This window comes from Periplaneta americana, chromosome 16 (genome assembly GCF_040183065.1).
Source record: "Periplaneta americana isolate PAMFEO1 chromosome 16, P.americana_PAMFEO1_priV1, whole genome shotgun sequence".
NCBI lineage: Eukaryota > Metazoa > Arthropoda > Insecta > Blattodea > Blattidae > Periplaneta > Periplaneta americana.
In genome coordinates, this window is record NC_091132.1 from 105,340,288 (window position 1) to 105,363,854 (window position 23,567).

General features: G+C 37.4%; 1 protein-coding gene across 3 annotated transcripts in view; it reads left to right on the top strand.

The window, feature by feature from the left end:
- The window catches only part of LOC138691009 (uncharacterized), a 68,758-nt gene extending 46,646 nt beyond the window's left edge, over nucleotides 1-22,112 (top strand). For all 3 annotated transcript variants that reach the window (XM_069812648.1, XM_069812647.1, XM_069812650.1), the window contains one exon: nucleotides 15,217-22,112. In XM_069812648.1, coding sequence (XP_069668749.1) covers nucleotides 15,217-16,413 — 1,197 coding nt within the window. In that variant the 3' untranslated portion in view covers nucleotides 16,414-22,112. The remainder of the gene's footprint in view (nucleotides 1-15,216) is intronic.
- Nucleotides 22,113-23,567: the final 1,455 nt, after the last annotated feature.

Consider the following 23,567-nt stretch of genomic DNA (forward strand, 5'->3'; position numbering starts at 1 on the left):
ATGTGTAGCCATTTGCGTCTCTGCCTACTCCTTGGCATTATGATGGAGAAGATTTTCCATGAAGTTGGAACACCCGTTAGGTCAGATTCTGTTCACCCCATATGATAGGATGACATATGAGTATGGAAGTAGGCAGGATGAATGAAGAGGAAGGTGCTAATGATGGCGAAGTGAACCCTGGGCCTGGTGCCGAAAGTTTCCCAGCATTTGCTCTTAATGAGCTGAAGGAAAACCAGGCAGCCTGTCCCAACCAGGATTCGATTGTGGACCCTCTGGTTTTGCAGTCAGACGCATTGACCACTACTTCAAAGCAGTGGATTGATGTATAAAAGTAATAAATTATATTTAGTAACCTAAAACATGGTTGATGTTGATTTCCTGCTGCACTTTTGATTATCCATCAAGTCTGCTAACATGTTAAGACTTCTTTAGTAGACCTGGCGATTTTTCATAGAGATTTCCTTATGAAAGTGTTTTCCAAGCTCATCACTTATAGATCCAAGTTGTCAGAAAAAATCCGAGTGATAGTGATGAAGTAGCTATATTTGAGATACACTGCATTCGATTTCTTTATATTGTTTTGGAAAAGTTCATGGACAGGTTGCATGAAGTAGTTTCTTATATAGTTTCACCTAAGTTTTTATCTTTCATCAATTTCATAATTTGAGAACCAACAGATATTTAACTTTCCTCACTAAATTTTATAATTTTATACTTGAAGTTTAGGAACCAACTCCCATTATGATTTTATGATTATTTTTTCACAAACTTTTTCATTGGCTGTGTATGCAGAGGCAGTAAATAGTATTTTTCATAAATAATTTCTAGCTGGTTAACCATATATTTTATTTCTGCTGTTAATGTTTCATGTATTGACTATTTTCACTTTTACCTACAGTGAAAACTCACACAAGAATGTACACCTATAACTCACTTAAAAGAGCAAACATATTTAGATTTCCATTGACGTGCCAGAAATAATTTCTATGCTGAATGTTGGTTATACTTACTTACTTACAAATGCCTTTCAGAGAACCCTGAGGTTCTTTGCCACCCTCACATAAGCCTGTCATTGGTCCCTATCATCAGCAAGCTTAATCCAGTCCCTAGCATTATATCCCACCTCCCTCAAATCCATTTTAATATTATCCTGGTGTAGCTCAGTCGGCTAAGGCGCTTGCCTGTCGATCGGCAGTTGTGCTCGGGTGGGTTCAATCCCCACTTGGGCTGATTACCTGGTAGGGTTTTTTTCTGAGGTTTTCCCCAACTGTAAGGCGAATGTCAGGTAATCTATGGTGAATCCTCGGTCTCATCTCGCCAAATACCATCTCGCTATCCCTATGCCCAATGACGCTAATTAACCAATTAGTTGATACACCATCGTTAAATAACCAAGTAAAATATATATAATCCTCCTATCTACTTTGGCTTTCCCAAATATCTTTTTTCCTCAAGTAGCCAAACTAATACTCTATATACATTTCTCGATTCGTTGATATGTTTTACAGGCCCTGCCCATCTCAAATGTCTGGATTCAATGTTCTGAATTATGTTAGGTGAATAATACAATGCGTGCATAATAGATGTGTTTACTTGTTCTCTTTTCAAAGTATCTTTCTTTGACAGTACATTCAATTTCGATCTAAGGTATCCTTCAATAATAAAATGTATTCAAAAGTGTTTCAGTAAACCCTTCACAGTGACTTTGTTTGGTTAAAAAAAACACAATTCTCTTACAAAACAGATCTTTCAAATCAGTATTGATGAATCCACCATCGTCTTTGCCTATGCTGAACGAACAACAAATATAAAGCAACTTTGGCTTGATAATTTATCAGATCCATCACAAAACAAAATCACAGAAGAATTAGACCGCAAATGTTGCTAGTGTGGCAAGTCTTGTGGCCACACATAGCTACATTTGACGCAGAAACTGAGCAGTATTTGTAGTGTCGTCTGGCCACCCATTTTGCGACAATTACAGCAGCTTCATTTGTTGCTGAAAGTCAGCTACATTTACTGCTCGTCTGGCCATACCCTCAATGGAACACCCAACTTATAGAAAATGTGGAATGGATGTTGAGTCAGTGCCTCACATTCTGCTGTATTATCCAGGTTTAAGCCACATCAGGCATCATTACCTCGGAAACATACACTGTCTCCTGAGAAAATACAGGAAATTAGGTAAATCCAGCAGCAATTGAAGCTGGACACTGCAGTCTGCTCAGTTGATTTCCAGTCTAGGGAGCGCAAAATGGGCTATTTGTGTGTAAGTGCTTTAGTAGTTGTCTATGCCTGTACTGAAGAAAAAGAAAAACAAGAAAACTTTCTACACATTCAGTAGGCTAAATAAAACATCACATTAGTTTCAAGAACTTTATTGACTTTCATATTTACAATAAATGTTCAAAGTGATGTTCCCTTGCAATTGCTATTGTTATGTTTTATTTAACGACGCTCGCAACTGCAGAGGTTATATCAGCATCGCCGGATGTGCCGGAATTTTGTCCCGCAGGAGTTCTTTTACATGCCAGTAAATCTACTGACATGAGCCTGTCACATTTAAGCACACTTAAATGCCATCGACCTGGCCCGGGATCGAACCCGCAACCTTGGGCATAGAAGGCCAGCGCTATACCAACTTGCCAACCAGGGCGACCCCTTGCAATTGCGCAATAGTATGTGGTATCAGCACGATGGTGCTCCATCTCACATTGATCTCCTGGCCTGCACATATCTCACAAATATCTTCAGGAAGAGAGTGATATTGGAAGGGGATGCCCAGTCCCTTGGCCTGCGTGCTCCCCTGACTTCACCGATCCTGAATTTTTCCTATGGGGATACGTGAAGGCTATTGTGTATGCAACACTGGTAAATGAGCTTACTGAGTGCATCTTTACAGTGTTCGATACTATAAGAGGGAGTATGGAATCTTCCAGAGAGTAAGAGAAAACATGGTTCGTCATCGCATACTATGTAACAAAGTAGACAGTCGTCACTTTGAACATTTATTATAAATGTGAAAGTCAGTAAAGTTCTTCATATTACTCTGCTATTTTATTTAGCTTATTGAATGCATAGAAAGTTCGTCATCACAAGAACAGGAAAAGCAACATCTCACAGTACTGTAGATCATTTCCAGTCATGGGTTCCCCGGTAAAAAAATCTTCACCATATTGTCCTCTACATCTCCCCAAATTTTGAAAAAGTCATTCATTTACACACCCTGTATAAAATGATATAGAAATTGTTAGTTCATAAAGTGCCTGTCCTGTATTTTAAAAAGTTCAGGCCTAAAAAATTTTGAGTACAGTTTTCTTTTAATTTATTTCATTCACTGTTAGGCCTACATGCTGAATGATACTGAATTGTTATGGATATTTTTTGAGTTTAGTTAGATATTTTATGCATGTAGTTGACAGGCATGCATATGCACACACTTATGCACACGTGTTTAGGAGGACAAAAATTATATTTCTTTTATCTTTTCATGAAGTTAGTGATTGTTATCATGAATTGGTTTCATGTGTGAATGAACACAATTCGTAAGAATTGGATGAAATAATGACTGTAGATTTCAGGTTGTAACATTAGTCATTTTTTTAAGCTTATGTCTATCATATCAACCATTATAAAGGCTTATATCTGTATTGTATAGTGAAGACACTGATTACAGTTATGTAATGTTAATCTCATGCCAGAGGAAGATGCAAAGAAAAATACTGGGCATCACGCTACGAGACAGAATGACAAACGAAACACTGCAAAGACTGATGAACACTACTGACGCAGCAGAACGAGCTACGGCAACGAAGTGGACCTGGATGGGACATGTGGCGAGACTACACCAGGCAAGATGGACCCATGCAGTCACGATGTGGGACCCCTACGTCGGAAAGAGAGGACAGGGAAGACCATGGCTCAGATGGTCTGACATGTTTACCAAAGAGGCAGGGAAACAATAGTCGAGGACAGCAAAGAACAGAGTTTTGTGGAAAGAACTAGGGAAGGTCATTGTAAATAGATAACGTAATCAGTGTTAAGATATTGTAAATAGTAAAGTCAGTATTAGTGAAAGTGTAAGGTAAGTTTTTTGTAAATAGTAAAGTCAGTGTCGAGAAAGTGTCAGGTAAATAGTATAAATAGCAATCAGTGTTCGTCAAAGTGCCATTGTCAGTATAATGTGTGTAGTGCAAGAAAAAAATGAACAAAGAACAGTGCTGAGACTAGTTAAAGTTGAACAGAGTTATTAACAATGTCACAAAAGTAGTATACACGACAAGCTCGCCTGGATTAGCTCACCAAGCGAGTACATTTGAGCCATCCCTGTCGAGGGGGTTCTAACCCCATCACAGGAGGCCTGTGCCAAACATGGGACATCATGGCTAACATTCATTCATTCATTCAATGTTAATCTGAAATAGTTTAATTACCAGTACTTCTAAAGAAAGAAGTGGACTTAAAAATTAATATGCTGTATGTATTAGTTTAACTTTTACAAGAATTCACTCATTCATTTAGTGTTCTGCCCAAAGGCAGGTCTTTCACTGCAAAACCAGCTTTCTCCAATCTTTCCTATTTTCTGCCTTCCTCTTTGTTTCCTCATATAATCCATATATCTTAATGTCGTCTATCATCTGATATCTTCTTCTACCCCGAACTCTTCTCCTGTTCATCATTCCTTCTAGTGCATCCTTCAGTAGGTAGTTTCTTCTCAGCCAGTGACCCAACCAATTCCTTTTTCCCTTCCTGATCAGTTTCAGCATCATTCTTTCTTCTTCCACTCTTTCCAACACAGCTTCATTTCTTATTCTGTCTGTCCACTTCACACATTCCATTCTTCTCCATATCCACATTTCAAATAGTTCTATTCGCTTCTCTTCACTTCGTCATAATGTCCATGTTTCTGCCCCATACAATGTCACACTCCATACAAAGCACTTCACTAATCTCGTCCTTAGTTCTTTTTCCAGAAGTCCGCAGAAGATGCTCCTTTTTCTATTAAAAGCTTCCTTGCCATTGCTATTCTCCTTCTGACTTCCTGGCAGCAGTTCATGTTATTGCTTATAGTACACCCCAAGTATTTGAAGCTGTCCACTTGCTCTACTGTCCCATTTAGAATTCGCAAGTATATCTTCTGTATTTTTCTCCCTATGACCACGCCCTTCGTCTTATTTGCATTAATCTTCATCCCATACTGCTCAGAGCTGTCATTTATTTCCAGTAGCATATCCTTTAGTATCATTTCCTCTTTTATTAACAATGCCATATCATCAACAAATCTTATGCACTTTATTCTTCTCCCTCCTACTATCACTCCTCCCATCTTCTGAAAACAGTTCTTTACTAAATCTTCCAAGTAGATGTTGAACAAGGTAGGTGATAAAGGGTATCCTTGACGTACTCTTCTCCCAATTTCACTTCCTTCTGATATTTCTTCTCCTATCCTGACTTTGACTCGCTGTTTCATACGAGGCCTGTCTAAAATGTATCCGACCTTAAATTTTCCCGCGCAAAGTAGTGATTCTAAGGTGGCGCCACTGTGCACGGTGGAAGGAGGAACCGTAATGCGCATGCTTGAATTTTTTCACTGCATTCACTTGTGCCAGTCACTGGCTGGTGGTCGCCAAGTAAGGTGCTGTTCTAAGTGTTTGTCGGATTTAGTTTTCTCGCAAGATGACTGAACGAATTGAGCTAAGATACTGCATCAAATTTTGTCAAAAGCTTGGTGATTCTCAAAGTCAAACAATTCGTAAGATTCAGCAGGTGTTTGGGGAAGATGCGATGGGTGTAACACAAATTAAGGAGTGGTTCAACCGATTCAAAGATGGCCGCACATCAGCGGAGAGTGAGCAGCATTGTGGCAGGCCCCAAACTGCTTGGAGTGCAGCTGTTGTTCAGAGGGTGCGAAATTTGGTGATGGCAGATCGTCGTTTGACCGTGCGGGAGATTGCCGAAGAGGTTGGAGTGAGTAAAGATTCTGCACATGCAATTTTGCGTGATGATTTGAACATGAACCGAGTGGCTGCGAAATTCGTGCCCAAGTTGTTGTCCCCGGAACAAAAAGACCTCCGTCGTGACGTTGCACAGGACCTTCTGGACACCGCCAACACTGATCCTGGGTTTCTGAACACCGTGATAACTGGAGATGAGTCATGGGTGTACGGGTACGACCCAGAAACAAAAAGACAGTCGTCGCAATGGAAGCATCCCGAGTCTCCAAGGCCGAAGAAAGCGCGGCAGGTGCGATGCAAAATCAAGATGATGCTGACTGTTTTCTTTGATATCCGTGGAATTGTGCAACAAGAATATGCACCGGAAGGACAAACGGTGACAAAGGAGTACTATCACGATGTTCTCCAGCGACTCCGTGATGCAGTTCGGCGCAAAAGACCAGACATGTGGACAGCGAACAACTGGCACTTGCATCACGACAACGCCCCCGCACATTCATCCCAATTGATCCACACTTTCTTGGCCAAACATGGAATTACAACCGTTCGCCAACCTCCCTACCCTCCAGACCTGGCTCCTTGCGACTTCTGGTTGTTTCCAAAATTGAAGACACCACTGAAAGGATCCCGTTTTGAGATTAGAGAAGAGATAATGCAGAACGCGACGACGGAGCTGAACACCATTCCAAAAGAAGACTTCCAGAGGTGTTTCCGGCAGTGGAAGGATCGGTGGGCTAAATGTGTGCAAACACAAGGGGCCTACTTTGAAGGGGATTAGGGTCCCAACCCCGTCAGGTATTTGAAATATTTTTTCTGGCTAAAGGTCGGATACTTTTTAGACAGGCCTCGTATAAAGATTACTGAACAGTCTTTTCTCTTTCCAATCCACACCAAGTTTCTTTAGGATCTTCATCTGTTTATTCCAATCCACTCTGTCAAAAGCTTTTTCTAGGTCCACAAATACTACATACACTTTTTTACTCTTCTCTAGGTATCTTTCACCAATTATCCGTAGCAGTCCTAGCAATCCAATTGCATCTCTCGTACCTTTTTCCTTTCTGAAGCCAAACTGCTCTTCTTCCAACTGTTCTTCCATCTTACAATATAAATGTCGATTCAGTATTCGCAAGAGAATCTTTGCCGAGTACGATATTAGGCTGATAGTCCTGAACTCCTTCATTTCTTGGCATTATTTTTCTTCATAATTGGAATCAACACTGTCTCCGTAAAATCTTAAGGCCATTCGCCTTTCTCATATATTTCGTTGCATAATGATAGATTTTGCTTCTTGTCTTCACCCAAGCATTTCACTAATTCAATGGGGATTCCATCAACTTCTGTTGCTTTCCCATTCTTCATTTCCTTAAGTGCTAGTTCAGCTTCACTTAAAATAGAAAATCCTTTTCCATCTCTTCATACAGCTTCTTCATCTTCTATAAAAAAAGGTAAAGGTAAAGGTATCCCCGTAACATGCCATGAAGGCACTTGGGGAGCATGGAGGTAGAGCCCCATGCTTTCCATGACCTTGGCACTAGAATGAGGTGATGTGGTCAGCACCACGCTCTGACCGCCTTTTACCCCCGGTAAAGACCCGGTACTCAATTTTATAGGAGGCTGAGTGAACCTCGGGGCCATTCTGAAAGTTTGGCAACGAGAAAAAATCCTGTTACCACCTGGGATCGAACCCCGGACCTTCCAGTCCGTAGCCAGCTGCTCTACCAACTGAGCTACCCAGCCGCTCTTCATCTTCTATAGCTAATTCATCTGGACGATTCCTTGTCTTATATAACTCTTCTACATATTTCGTCCATCTGTTTAGTATTCCTTGTTTGTCTGTTATTTTATAAGAATATCAGTATCTAATAATCAAACTTATATGACGTCATCTAATTCCATAGCAGGACATGTATAATCTCCATGTTTCTTACTGTATAAATTATTGAAAGAAAAGTTACATATAGAAAAAGCTATTTCTTTCTAATTAAAGTAGTCACAAAATAAAAAATATGTGTGTGTATGTGCGTGCGTGCGTGGGTGGGTGTGTGTGTGTGTTTGTGTGTGAGAGAGAGAGAGAGAGAGAGAGTGAGTGAGTGAGTGAGTGAGTGAGTGTGTGTGTTTTTTTTTTTTTTTTTTTTCTTCTTCCAGTTTAAGTATTCACCCTACTCATCATATTATGTATTGGTCTCAACGTGCAGCAAACATCTACCCAATGTTTCTCAAAATTTCTAGCTGCACCCCCCAAAAAAAGTACTTCGCAACCCCCCTCCAAGAACTTCATAAAATAATAATAATAATAATAATAATAATTTGTATGAGCGACTAGTTCAAGCTATTTGGTACCTTGATAATGACATGTTTGAATCAATATGTTTGCACATGATGATGTGTACGAGTGTTGACTTTCTGCATACATCAAATGTGAACAAGCCTTGCTTACCAGTGCCTATTATGAAAGAAGCAGAACAGAAGACAAGGAATCATGTTCGAGGTTGAGGATGGTGCTTTCATTCAATTTTTCAGAAGTGTAATTTCACTAGTTTTCAGGGAGTATGTTTTAATAGTTGTGTGCCTAATAATTTTTTTAATGTATTTAATGTAATGTGTTTTATTCCTTTTGTACAGTACATATTAAGTTACTTTTATTTCAAAACTCCAGTTTGAGAAATGTTGACCTCTACTGTGGACAGAAATTTATAATATATTTGGTGAAGTATCTTAAATTATTTTTGAATTAATAACATAGAATGTTATTTTAAAAATAAATTACATACTGAACAACAAAATAAGCGTATACAAGATGAAATAATTACAATGTTCAGATTTACAGAAGTATGTAATAGTATCAGAGGTCAGAGCGTGTTTTGTTTTCAATATACTCTCCCAACTAATCACAATTGTTGATATGAGAAAGGCACCGTCGGTATCTGGTATATCAGCTCAATTTGCAGAAGAGTGATAAACATAAACATCTGTAGGCTTATGATCAGAAACATTGGTATTTTCCATGGTTTGTTCAAAGATAAGTAGATGACAGTGATATTGAGTTCTAGACGACTTGGAAATCTACAGACAAGAAACGGAGCCCCACAATCGCCAAGAATCATCTGAACACAAAAATCACTATTATCTCTAACAGTGATTTTTCCAAAGCTGTCACAGTTCACAGCTGTGATGGCAAAACACTGTCACACCCCACCTCTACATTCAAGTTGCACAAACTTGCAAAAAGTATTCTTACTAATCCACTCATTTAGGCGATTAAAGAATTATCTACTCTTTTAGTACAAACACTCGTGATGCCCCACTTCGATTACTGTGATATTCTGTTTACTGATCTAAGCTTTACTTTGACTCAGAGACTGCTACTTGTTCATAATATGTGCATCAGTTTCGTCTGCCTGATCATGTAACATCATCCTTCGAAATGATGTCTGGATACATCCACTGTCTTTCCCTTCTCTTTCATATATTCCATTTCTCCACTCCTGTTGTATCTCATGTCCCATTTTAAAAATGTATCCACTCACCATAATCTAGACACATGATCCATATCCTCCCACCAAACATCCTCATATTCATCTTCTTTCACTGTGGCTGTTCCTTGACTTTGGAATTCCCTACCGAGTAATGTCAGAGACTGTGAGACATCAAACGAATTTAAGAATAGACTAAGGAAGCATTTATCAATTCTCGTAGGAATAGTAGTTGTTTCAATTTTCCAGTTGTTTAAATGCTTATGCATATAACATGATAAATATTTAAATTATTTAATGATACTCTTATTATTATTATTATTATCATCATCATCATCATCAATGTTTGTTAGTGTTTCAGTAACACTACTTATCTAACTTATTATTTCTTTTTACTTTTATTATCTATTATTACTACTCACTGCCATAGTGTTGTACATTCTAGATCATATTGTAATTATTACCTACTGTACAGTGGTGAAACGTACTCCCCCCCCCCCCAGGAGGCCCTCAGGACAGGGGAGGGGGGGGCCGAAAACGTTCAGTAATTACTGACGCATATTTGGAAATGAGTACGAATTACAGCTCAAGTATTTTCCATAACGCATAACCACTCTTTTCACTCTCTGATATACGGAAATCTGTGGTAATGACCGCCATGACTGGACCCGAAGATGCACATACGATGATCCAACTGGCAGTACTTTGCATCATACATCCCCATCGACTGCCTCAGTAGACTAACCCACACTGCCTGCTGGATCACATCCTTTGGCTGCGTAACTGCCTGCTCATTCCTCTTCCTTAGCATTGAGTTTCGCGTGGACATTATTGTCCAGTTTTGACACTAGAGCGCAGCAAGTAACTGCCGTTGAATTGGCTGTACTAAATGTGTAGAATTAATTATACTGTCTTATTTGACATCTTAGAAGTAATTACAGTGTTTGTCAGTTATTGTTTATTAATGATATGATTTTCTTCTTTAAAATACATTGGAAGAAAGGAACATTCGGTTTGAAATACATTTAATTTTGTGAGATATAAAACTTGGTTTCCTGAAATAACAATATTAATTATAATATAATTGCAATGGTGTCTTGTTGTGTCCCTTTCTGCAAAGTGCACAGAGGAAAATTGAAATTCAGAAGATTATCATTTCATGAATTTCCATCTAATAGTGAGCTGCGGGAAAAGTGGTTAAAGGTTAAATATTATATCAAGAGAAGGTGACAAAAGAGGAAGTAAGTGGATTCCTTCTGATCGTTCATGTGAGTGTAGTTTACACTTCAAACAAGAAGATTTTAAAGAAGATACAAAATATAGGAAACTGAAAAATTTGTCGATACCAAGTATATTTCCTGGATATCCTTCATACAAGAAACCTTCTAACAAGAGGAAGAGAAAAGTCAGAAACTGAAGTTCATCATTCTCCGAGAAGAACAACGTCTCAAGATTGGCTGCACAATGTCAGGAGGACATTGAAGCTGAATATCGTGAGAAAGACCTGAAGCCGAAATTATAAAAGACAAGGCAGATGTAAACGTATATTCCAGTCATATTGCTGTTCAAGTAAATACTGTAAGATTAAGTGAACTGGAATATCATAAAAAATTAAATAAAAATCTTCGAGCGAAAGTGTACAGACTCGAAAACAAAATTGTGGAAATAGAGAAGGAACTTCAAGAGGCGAAGGAAGAAATTAATAGCTATACTGAGAGAAAGTCAGTAAAAGGTAAAAGGTAAAGGTATCCCTGTAATATGCCATGAAGGCACTTAGGGGACATGGAGGTATAGCCCCATGGTTTCCATGACCTCGGCACTAGAATGAGGTGGTGTGGTCGGCACCACGCTCTTATCGCATTTTACCCCCAGGAAAGACCTGTTAATCAATTTTATAGGAGGATGAGTGAACCTCAGGTCCGTTCTGAAAGTTTGGCAACAAGAAAAAATTCTGTCACCACCTGAGATCGAACCCCGGACCTTCTAGTCCGTAGTCAGTTGCTCTACCATCTGAGCTACCTGAGAGAAAGTCAGTAGATAACATAAAGAAATCAGCACATGATGGCTACAAAATGGCTGCATATATATACTGGATCAAATTAGAAATTAAAAAAAGAAATCGTCCAAAATGGTCCGAGCCAATTATTCGGTACTGCTTATGTTGGCAAATATCGTCTCCTAAAGGCTACGACTTTGGAAGAAATTTGAAATTAATACAAGCACCGTCGCGCAGCATATTAGATAGGTATATGGGCTCAACGGAATATGGCGTTGGTGTTTCCCCTTTAATTAAAGACACTTAAGTTAGAAGCCACAAAATTGAATGAAATTGAGAAAGTAGTTTCTCTTATATGCGATGAAATGGCAATAAAAGAAAGCTTGCTTTCTAATTAAGAAAAGGGTAAAATTTTTGGTTTAGTCGAAGCTGAAGGAGTTTATAATAAAGAAATAGGAATAAATCCCGTCTTAGCCAACAAACTTCTGTGTTTAGTTATTCATGGATTATCTACCAAGTACACAATACCGGCAGCATATTTCATGGTACGAAATTTGCAAGGAAATGATCTGCTCTTATTAGTTCAGCAAGTGTTGAAAGCTGTAAAGACTGTGGATTTCATGTGCTTCGGCTTGTAACTGATAACCATAGAACTAATACTGCTATGTTTAAGGGTTTAGGCGGCGGAGATCTACAGCCTTGCGTAGTACACCCATGTAACTTGCAACATAATTTATATTAAAGTTTTGATTACTGTCACATCATCAAAAACATCCGTTCACAGTTTCTAGACCAGGATATAGCAGACATAGAAGGAATGATCAGTTCAAAATTCATCAAGGAAATATACAGGATACAAAAGGACTTAGCTGTGAAACCCATTCGATTTCTAATGAGGAAGCATGTCGAACCCAGTTCCTTTGAGAAAATGAACGTTCTTTATGCTGTACAGACATTTTCACTGGAAGTTACAAGCACGTTGGACTATATGAAGGACAATCATATAGGCCTACGTCTGACATCTTGGGTAAATTTTTCAGAAGCAGGACCAACAATACGTTTAATGAAAAATGTGTACAAATTTTTTACTGTACACGACATAAGCGATAAATTATCTGTTTACAGTATTTTACTCGGCATTTCTTTTCGGGGACGGGGGAGAATTTTCTAATGAGCGCAAAATTTATCACACTTCAAATGGGCCTTTTATATATGGGGAAGTTACTTTCTGGCAATACTGAACTTAATAAAACAGTAGACCAAGTGTCCGTATAACAATTTCATGGATTGGAAGATACTGCAGGAAGATACCACATACTGTCGTTAATTCAAACCATGATTTCCTATAATCTCGTAGCTCGGTTAAAGGAAGCATATATTTTTTCGTAAATATGTTTAAACTTGTTGAAATATTTTATATAAGTTTCAAATATTATTTTTATTACGTTAATTGATTTTAATAATAATTTTAGTAAATGCCTAAAGCAAGTATAGGCCTACTTGTTTGGATGTAGTATCGCTTAGAAAAAAAATTAAGTTTTAATTTCAATATTAATAGTATTACATATTAAGCATTGCGGAAGGATTCGGACACCCTGGGCCATCGTTTCCATAAGCCCTTGTCTCTTCTGGTACCTAAGACTTCGTAATAATAGTTATTTTAGGGTACTTTGCATATACTGATAATGTTAATAGTGGTGGGCACTACCTGCCACCTAGCGGCAAAATAACTTTTTTCAAGACTCGCACATAAGCGTTGATTGAGCAGGCAGTGTAAACAGCCATAGGATGTGATCCAGCAGGCAGTGCTCACCCACAACCATACTGCAGTGACGCCATCGTTGAAAATGTGACATAGTGATTTTTACGGATAGAGACATTGTTTCTCGTGGTGTATTTTCATATCATCAGGTTGCCAGCCATAGTCACAGCATATAAACAGTAAATGCACATTGAAATAAAGATGTTTTGTATAGCAACACATCTGCTTGTTACCAGAATTCATTTTTCTCGTGTTTTGTGACAATGGAACCTTTTAAAAATAATTATAAACGTTTAAGTGGTGCAGAAAAACACAAAAGGAAAAGAGAACTTGAAAAATCTGTTTCGAAATTGACTAAAATAAACTCAGTATTTTGACCAAGCAGTCAAAAACAAGCTACCTGTGGTGAAACTAATCCCAGTGTTCCAGTACCATGACTCAAGAAAGACTTAGTGCTCTCAGTGTATTAAGTATTTGCATGTGAAAAGACCTAAAGACTTGATCTATACGATTTGATTGAATTATTTGCTTCTCAAAAGGGCAGAAGGGAAAAACGCTTGTTAACTAAGCTTCACATTAAATTTATCTTAGGTATTATTGTGTAGTTATAGCCTTAGTAAAATAATAGTTATAGCATTTAATTTTTTTTCATTTCTGTTCACTTAATTTTGTTAAAAAATTAAGTATTTTGCTATGCCAAATTGTTTTATTCAAATTAGATGTAAAAAATAAAATTATGAAAATATAAAAAAATGGCACTAAGGAAAGGGGGCCAGATTCTCATTTTTTGCTGGGGGACCTAGATATAAAAAGTTACGCCACTGCTACTGTAATAGATAAGATTGTTGTACTGGTATTCAAATAGAGTCTGGCTGAGAGGAAGAGAAGACCTGCTGGCCTTAGCTTTGCCAGATTAAATAAATTATTATTGTAATATAGGCTATGTATTAAATATGTAGACATAAGAATTAACCAAAATGTCAAGTTATGTTGAACAAAATTAAACTACAGTAAAATCCCTAATAACCGGTAATATCAAAACAATGGCACTTTTGGCAGGGACAAAAAAAGTTTAAATCTGCCAGATTGCCACAGTCTTGGCCGTCAGTTTTGCCACATTAGGAAGTTTGCACGAACTTTCGTTTTCAGTGAATATTGTAACCTAAAATTAGTGTATTATTTCTGTTGTGTGATGTGTTTTAATAAGGAAAATCCACACAGTTGGTCCACACCTGTGGAGTAACGGTTAGCGCGTCTGGCCGCAAAACCAGGTCGCCCGGGTTCGATTCCCGGTCGGGGCAAGTTACCTGGTTGAGGTCTTTTCCGGGGTTTTCCCTCAACTCAATATGAGCAAATGCTGGGTAACTTTTGGTGCTGGACCCCGGACTTATTTCACCGGCATTATCACCTTCATCTCATTCAGATACTAAATAACCTAAGATGTTGATAAAGCATCGTAAAATAACGTAATAAAATAAATAAAATCCACACATTTTTTATGTTTATTCAGTTATGAGCAAGTGATAGAGAAATATGCTTCATATGGTTGTAGTTTCAACATTTGGCACCATGAAATACAAACTTTTTTTTTATATATATATACTGGTATTTATTCAATTATCTGGCAAAATCTCGTATCTGGAACTAGTCTGGTCCTTTTGATGCCGGTTAAGAGGGATTCTAATGTATTAAGTACTGAATCGTGATAACACATTGTTAAAATTTCTACCTTATAAGCTACTGTTACTATGACTCACTGTTAAGAGATGGAAAGCAAGAGGATGAAAATGTTGTTCAAATTATTGGAAACAGATTTAGGCAAGTGGGCATTTTGATGAGATAAGTTCATGATCTTGTTCAGTCATGACTAAATTGTATGTTGGTAATTTGTGGTTCACACCTTGAAGGAATACAGATTGCAGTTCTGCTCAGAGTTCAGCTTGCTTTTTTTTATAAGATCTGTTTCCTGTTATTATGACTGTATCCACATTATATTATTAACTTTCTTTTTCATGTATTTATATTTTTCAGGTACATGACAACTCAAAAGATATGAAAAATACAAAACCGTTTCTCTGTGGAAAATGCCCACGTACATTTAAGACTGAAAACAAACTTGAATCTCACACGAAGATTGAACATCAGGAACCAGGTGAACGCCCATATTCTTGCGAAATATGTAACAAACGATTCGCAGGCCGAAGTACAGTCATCTACCATCGCCGCGCACACACTGGAGAACGTCCACATAGATGTTCAACTTGTGGAAAATCATTCATGCGGCCTGATGCTCTTCGCCAGCATCTTACATCTCATACTGGTGAACGTCCACATCAGTGTTCAGTCTGCAGTAGAAAGTTCACAACAAGGAGCACACTCAACAAGCACGTTCTCTCCCACAAAGGAAGTGCTGAAGTATTATTGGAAAAACAAGGAAATTTGAGTTGCGATGTGTGTCATAAAGTTTTCCAGTCTGAATCTCAACTTTCTGTACATGCTCGAGTTCACAATGGCTCTAGACCATTGAGATGCCATGTATGCCATAAGACATTTCGTTACCAAGACAGCCTGACAAAACATCTCCATATTCACAATACACATGTGAATCGAGAAGAGAATCCCGATAATGATCTGTCTTGTATATATGCACTTCAAGTTTGTGGGCAGACATTCGAATCTGTTGGTGATCTAGAGGGTCACACAAAAGTAATCAATCAGCACAATTTTACAAGTGAGAATATCATCCATAATTCAGATAAGAACATTATAGTGGATTCCCTCCAGCAGTACAACCTTCCCACCAGTTCAGTGAACAGCAGCATCTGTGCAAGAGATGTAACCAAAGTACCCATCCGTCGTCCTTACAGTATAACAATTGATGGTAATCTGTGTTGCAATACTGATGATCAGCCTCCAGGTATTGTAGCTGATGACGGAAACTTAAATTCATCCACAAATCTGCCTCCACCTCCTCCTCCTCCTCCTCCGCCACCCTTACCAGTGACTCTCCACACCCTGTCCCATCCACATCAAGGATTAGATATTCATTCAGTGATAAGTCTCGCATCTTCTCGTACAAATGAATCAGAAGCTCACACTCATATTGAAATTGTTGGTAATCCGACCACATCTGCTTCATATATTGAACCACTATCTAAATCGTTCTTATTTATTGATGATAGTAATCACCTTGCTCAAGAAAATAATAAGCAGAAATTAAACAGATGAAATGTCTGAGAAAAAATCAAAGGAAATTTATTCATGTTCTCTTCCACAATGTTAACTGTACTCTTATTGAACATTATGTCACAGCCTTTAAAATGTTCAAGTGTGTCCAGTTTTTCAAAGCCATCAACAAAGTGATCTTTTGGCTGTTTGCGTTTTCTCATATTGTTCATAACCTCGTGGTCTGTAGCATCCTGCACCCTTTTAAGACTTCCTGGGAAGATTCAAACATATAAAGGGTACAATGCAAGAAGGCCAGGAAGGGAAACTTCTGACTGCAATTTCTGCAGGATCCCCTGAATGTATTTTGAAATATGCTGACGCACATTATTGTGTAACAAAATAATGCCTCTCTTTGGCTTCACTATCACTTGTTCTTGATTGTTAACTGAAGTTAGTTTTGGTAGTCAATTACAACAGGTTGACATTTACCAGCATTAAGAAATTGAACTCCCAGTTGGTCAATTTATATGGATTTTTCATCATAAAACACCATATTCGAATGAGTTTTCACGATCAGCCATTACGATACACAGTAAAACCCCAATAAGACGCTGTTCAAGGGACCGGGTGTAAACCGCGTATTAACCAGGACCGCGTATTAACTGGGACCGTGTATTAGGCGGGTATACTAATTTTGACTTATAATACAGTGTCTGTTAGCATTTTTCTTTATTGAAATACGTGATTCATGAAAGGTAATATATAGTGTTACTCCATTATGTAATTACTGTACTGTACGTCAAAGACATTTACAATATGTACTGTACTTAATTCTTTCGGAAAAAAGTCATTTATAGTTGTTTGCTGTGTGCATGTTCTCCAAGTCCTCATGTTTACCACACTTCAGTTTTACTGCGATTATATTCTCCCGATGATGTCGCAACTATAGTGATTGAGTCGCGATTTTTTAATATCGTTCTTAATATCGATGATGGGATTCCTAATGAATCAGAGAGTTGTTTCTGAGTAAGAGTACTGTTTTCATTGTACTTTCGTAAGATTTCCAATTTTTCCGACACAGAAAGTGCTTTTTGTTTAACACTCATTGTAATAATATTCACAGACAGCTCAATACACTTAAGGACAACAAACTGACCAGCAAAAATTTCCAGAATTTTATTACGGCCGTGAGGAATGTTGTTTGAGAGAGGGTTAGCAAGAGGGTGAAGTATTGTAACTGTATGTAGGCTTTAAGCGCGCAGGTAAAGAGTCGAATAAGAGAGCATAACAAGAGGGTGGGATATACTAAGGTATTAAGTATGAAGGTTTAAATGCGCAGGTAAAGGGTCGAATACCAATACTTTTCAGGTTAATGGCACCAGTGAGTTCAGTGACCAAGATGTTTCATTGCTGTTACAGTACATTGCTGAAAATTACATCGAAAATATTCCACAAAAACAGCGTATTATGTGGGACTTGAGCGCAACAAACGGGGTATTTTATAAAGGCGTTATATATGACATGTGCAGGGACTGGACAAAAAAAAATCATATTACACTGGATAGCGTATGGGGGTTTTACTGTATTCTGAAGGAGATGGAAGTGCTATAGGCTACACATACCAGTTCAATCCAGTCACTATTTAAACAAATGCAAAGAGATACAAGTAAAAATAGAAAGGAAAAACAGTGAAAGGCACATTCTTTGAGTAATTTACACCTCATAAAGGCAGTAGTGCAAACCATGCACTCTGCAATGGGTTTTAAATTAACTTTACAGGTAGGAAGTCAACATTAGAATGAACTCATGGAAACTGATACTCTGCTGAAGGACAAGTGTGAGGACATCAACTCATTATTAGTGCAAATGAAAACAAGACATGACCCCCTTCTAGCACATGCGCATTGGAACCATCAAGTTTAACTTGTCAACCAATAGCTCATTTCTGGTCCTTCTATAGCAGAAGTACAGGAAGTACTGTCTACAATGATTTAGGATTTCCATGCTCCATTGTAAGAATTCTTGATAATGCAGTGCATATGCTCTTTCCCAATGTAAAGTTCACTTATTGGGCATTTTACAAATTACCTTTATTCATGTCTTATTCAGCTTCTTCTGCAGTGATGAGACAATGCTAAGTCATGTTCATTTCCATCACTGAAATTCTATTTCAATATTCTGTTTGATGAGATTAATTTCTGTGTTATGTTCCATGCAAGAAGAACTCGAGGAAAGATACTTTTTAATTAATATTTTAGTATTATGTTCAAATATTGTACAACAGTGGAATAATTAGCAGTAGCTATTAATTAACGTTTTAAATAAAAACACGTGCAAAATCTTAGAAGCAAGTAATGATTGCTTTTTTGTCTATGACTGATCCTTCACTGAAACATGAACTTTGTATTTTTTTATTATTCCAGAAGGTGATATATTTCAATGCGAAGTTTAAATTAATTACGAATGTGTTTTTCTAAAGCATAATTATCTACTTGAAGTTCTGATACTTCTTGAACACATCACACCAAAAACTCTCTTGTAAGTGGAAAAGAGGTTATTGAGAAGTGTAAGATAAAAATAGTTCATGAACGAAATGCACATAATTTCGGTTTTCAGTAGGAAAAATGTTTAAATTTCCATCCATTGTGTGAGGTATTACAGAAAAATGTAGATATTAATGTATCTGTGTTTAATTCGAAGTTGGTCACATCTCCTTTTGTTGGTGTTAGTTCATTCATTATAAAACAAAACCAGTTTGTGTCTGAATACAGATTGTGCCTGTGTCAGTGAGACTAAAACTGAGATGTGCCTGCCTGTCTCATTATAACTTAGTGCCTAGTCACAAATAAAACAGAAGAAATTGTGTAATCGCCCTCAATCAGATGTAAGATTAAAGTATAAATGTTACAAGAAATGTAATAAGTCTGTGCAAAGTTGATTCTTATTTATATTGTAGTCTTATTATGCAATGGAAAAATTTTTTAATTGATTTCTAACCACTTGTTAGACTGAATAAATGTTTACATTGCTGTTTGGGTAATGTCTAATGTCATTACTTAATGTCTAATGTCATTACTTAATTAACATATTACAAACTACTGCTGCTGCTGCTTCTGCCTAGCAACTTGAAGAAAAATTCTGTAAAATATGCCAAATTCTGGTCTCGTCTCTTTCTCTCTTCCCATATCTTTCAACAGACATCAGTCCCCATGAATATTTGAAAGGGTGCATAGATATCATAGCCAATAAAAAAGACCATATTACAATACTGTCACAATTACTGCTTCGTCATTTCTGTCTTTACTGTTGGCTAAGAAGATTCCGTAACATTAGCATTATATGCAATTAGTCAGTCTCAAATAATTTTTCCTACTCATACTTGATTTACACACTTTCAACACTTGTATATCACTTGTGGTAAGTTACCGGTATTATTAAACTTTTAAAATCAACAACTCCATTATCTTCGCTCTGTTCAATGTCGAAACTATGTGGTAAATTATCTAAGTCAGCATTTCTCAAACTATTTTGAAGTGGGGACCACTTTTTAAAGTCAGAACAGTTCCATGGACCACCTTACTCATGTTCCATTTGAAAGCAAATTTATCGTTTTCGTAGCATATTTTAATACCAGTATACTTATATTTTAAAATTGAATTAAGGTTCGGTACTTTGGTCCTCTGTTATGAATTTGGGTGGTCCCTGGTTGGGTTACAGGCGCGGCACCAGATGTGCAGGGAAAAGATGGCGAGAAACAGCACGTGTATAGTGCTTTAAATCCCTCTTTTGTTGCTGATAGTAGAGTGGGGGAATCAATAGAAAATGTCAGTACTGGGAGAAAAAGTGAAATTCGATTGCCTTGTTCATTTCCAAACTCTGAGATTTTAAGCTATGATGTGATATGCAATTCGTTTGAATTTTATGTTTTCTTCTGTCTTTTTTGAACGACCACAAGGGCAGACCTCGAGGACCACAGGTGGTCCGCAGACCATAGTTTGAGAAACGCTGATCTAAGTAACTAGTTTTGGCGGGACTTTATGCCATCTTCAAACTTCCAGTGAGGTCTTGCGCTTTGTTCCAGTTTCTTCTTGTTTTGTGTCATAGTTGTGAATTTTATGGGTAGAGGTGGAGGTGTGTTTGCATGTGGCAGTGTTGTGTTGAAAAGAGTGTGCCTTCTGAAATTCGGTTGAGTGTTGAAGATGTGTTTATGTACTATAACAGTGCGAAATGTAGCTATTTAAGCCATTTAAGTTGTTAATTTAACAAGTTTAATCATTTTTCTTAGAAGATTTGACACACTGTAAGTGGTCTGCTAGTACAGTAGGCCTACACTACAATCTTAACATTGTAAATGTCAATTTCATTGTAGCTGAGTTGCTTTGTATGTTCGTGCCTTACAACTAAGAAGAAGTTTCGAAAATTATATATTTCACATCGAATGTCTATAATATATTATTTAGAAACCATGTTAGCTTATTTACTGTGTCCCACACCATAGCTTCGTGGTCTAAGGCGTCATATCTGGACTCAAATTACAGAATGAGAACTGGTTTGAGTTCTTGTAGGGAAGGAATTTTCTCATGAAATTTCAGCCAGTGTATGGGACTGGTGTCCACCCAGTACGTGATGAATTTGAGTAGCTACACTAGGTAGGAAAATTCGGTTTCAAAAATCAGCTATAGCAGCCCCCACTCCCAGCTGCTAACCACATAATACCTCCATACTGGTTGGATGATCGTTCACCTCTGCTGAGGCATGTAGACGTGAAGCCAGCAGTCATCTGTTCGGCTTTGGCCCTTCATGGGCTGTGGTGTCACGAAAAAGAAAAATTAATAAATGTGCGAAAGCATTCTTTACTTTTATCTCTATCTCTTCTCTCTCCCTCCTCCCCCTCCCCCTCCCCCTCTCCCCCCTCTCTCCCTTCAGCATAATGAGAAATTTTACCATGGGAATAATAATTTCTTCAGTTTACACAATGGAAGGTGATTTCAAAAGAGAATTAGAATTTATTTCTGGGGAAGCCTAACAGGGCATTTCATCGAAATAACAATGATTCTTTAGCCAGGAGAAGAAAGGGAAAATTCCACTACTAGTAACATGATTTGCTCGATCTAGGATTTCTGTATAATTCCCTGTTGTTTAATTATCAAGTTTGACAAAAGTGTGAATTTTCATAATGGCATGATGAATAATTTCGAGGGAAAAATTGTTCCGGGGCCGGGTATCAAACCCGACATATGTCGGGTAGAGTTCCCGGGTAGCTCAGTTGGGAGAGCATTGGTACATTTAACCAAAGGTCCCGGGTTCGATACCCGGTCCCGGAACAATTTTTCCCTCGAAATTATTCAAATTAACTTTACAGGAAGTTATTCCTGAAAGCTTGATTTGCATAATGGCATGATGTTAAAAATGTTCTCTAAAATGGAAATGAATGACATTTTCTTTAGAACACAGCCTTATGTTATAGATTCTTGTTTCAGAATGTTGTTTCTGTATCATGTCATGGACATTTTAAGTGGTTTGAAGAAACTTTGTCTTTATTTTGAGTTCTCTTTTGAAACCATGTCGATCTTGCACAGACCCGAACTGTATAGTTAATGTGATAATTGTATCTGTTATAAATTGTTGTGTGAAAAAAAAATGACAGAAGAGCATATTCTTGATATATGAAAATAACATTCCATGCTTTTATACATAGGTATTCTTTCTTTGTGTATATTTATTGTCCAACTCAGAAAATAAATAAAATTACAAAACATATATGTAGAATTTTTTATTTTACTGAAGGAAACACAAATGTTGTAATGATTATTCCCTGTAGTGTTATTTTTATGCATGATAGTTCCCTTAACTGTTGCCTTTAGTGACAGAATGGAATGTAGTACATATTTTTTGCTAAATCACCAGAGAAAACAAAGATGTCGCGAAAGAACCCTTTTATTTGGTGTTGGCAATTTTCTGTTTTACGCAACAATTTTCTGTTATGCTGGAAAGACAGATCAGTTAGATTGGGTCTCCACATTGCGTGTTTGTGTCCAGTTTCGCAGCAGCATTTCTGCAGGAAGATGACAACTCAGTTATTCAGGTGTGGAACCTGGATTCCGTTTTGTGTAGAAGGGGCACCAAATTTCAAAAGTGTCCATATAATTGCTAATAAAATTTAGCTACCTCAATTATAAAATATATAACTTTATCATCTACAATAACGAATTCTGGAATTCATTTCTGTAGGTACTTAATACTTCAATCTGTTTATGTAATCTGTTATAAAATTCAGAAATAATATAGAAAAGATAGGAACATTGTAGATCTGAAATAATCGATGATATATTTTTCAGGAAATATTTCTCTTATTTCCTTATTTGTCCTTAAAAGAACTAAAAGCCATAGGATTTCCCGGAATTAAAATTACAATTACAGTAAAACCTGTCTAGTTGGACACCTCTATATCCTGGACACCTCACTACGTTGGACGGTTTTGATTGGAACAGGCGATAATCCTATAATATTACATGTCCACAATACTCTGTATCTTGGATCTTGGACAGTGGAGCACATTGTCTTCTGATTACCTGCTGAAGTATTGAATACTGGGCAGTATTTTGAAAGGGGTGAGAGGGTCAGTTTCTCCAATGTCATGAAAGAGGAGTGAGGCTAGATGACGGGTTTTTCCTATAACTGTACACCCTCCAGTGTTATGAAAGTGGAGTGAGAGGGTGGGTTTCTCCAATAACTGTAAGATTCTTAGCTTATTGTTCACTTTAAAATTAAGAGCTAAATGATGGGGTGTGGAGTGCCATTGTAGTCTTATTGCAAGTGCGAACATTAAGTTTTAAGGGGACACTCAACTTAAAAATTGGAGAAAAGGTGTCATAGAAATGAAAAATTAAATTTTCTACACTAATTTACGTGACAGAACTAAATCAATACGCAGATTTCTTCCCTATTCATTGAGAAGCCACAGTCAAATGCACAAAGCCAAAAAATAAAAAATGATAATTAAAAGTGATATTTCAATTAATGATTGATTAAAAATTGAAATATTTTTTATTTTGAAAAGTGTTGGATCTAATGAGCTGAGATTTGCATGTTACTTTCCATGTGTACATATATTAAACTTTTTCTCCAAATTTGAAAAAGATTGGTCAAATAGGAAAAAAGTTCCAAAATATAGTTGAGTGTCCCCTTAAGGTCTGCTCACACCAACGCAGGAT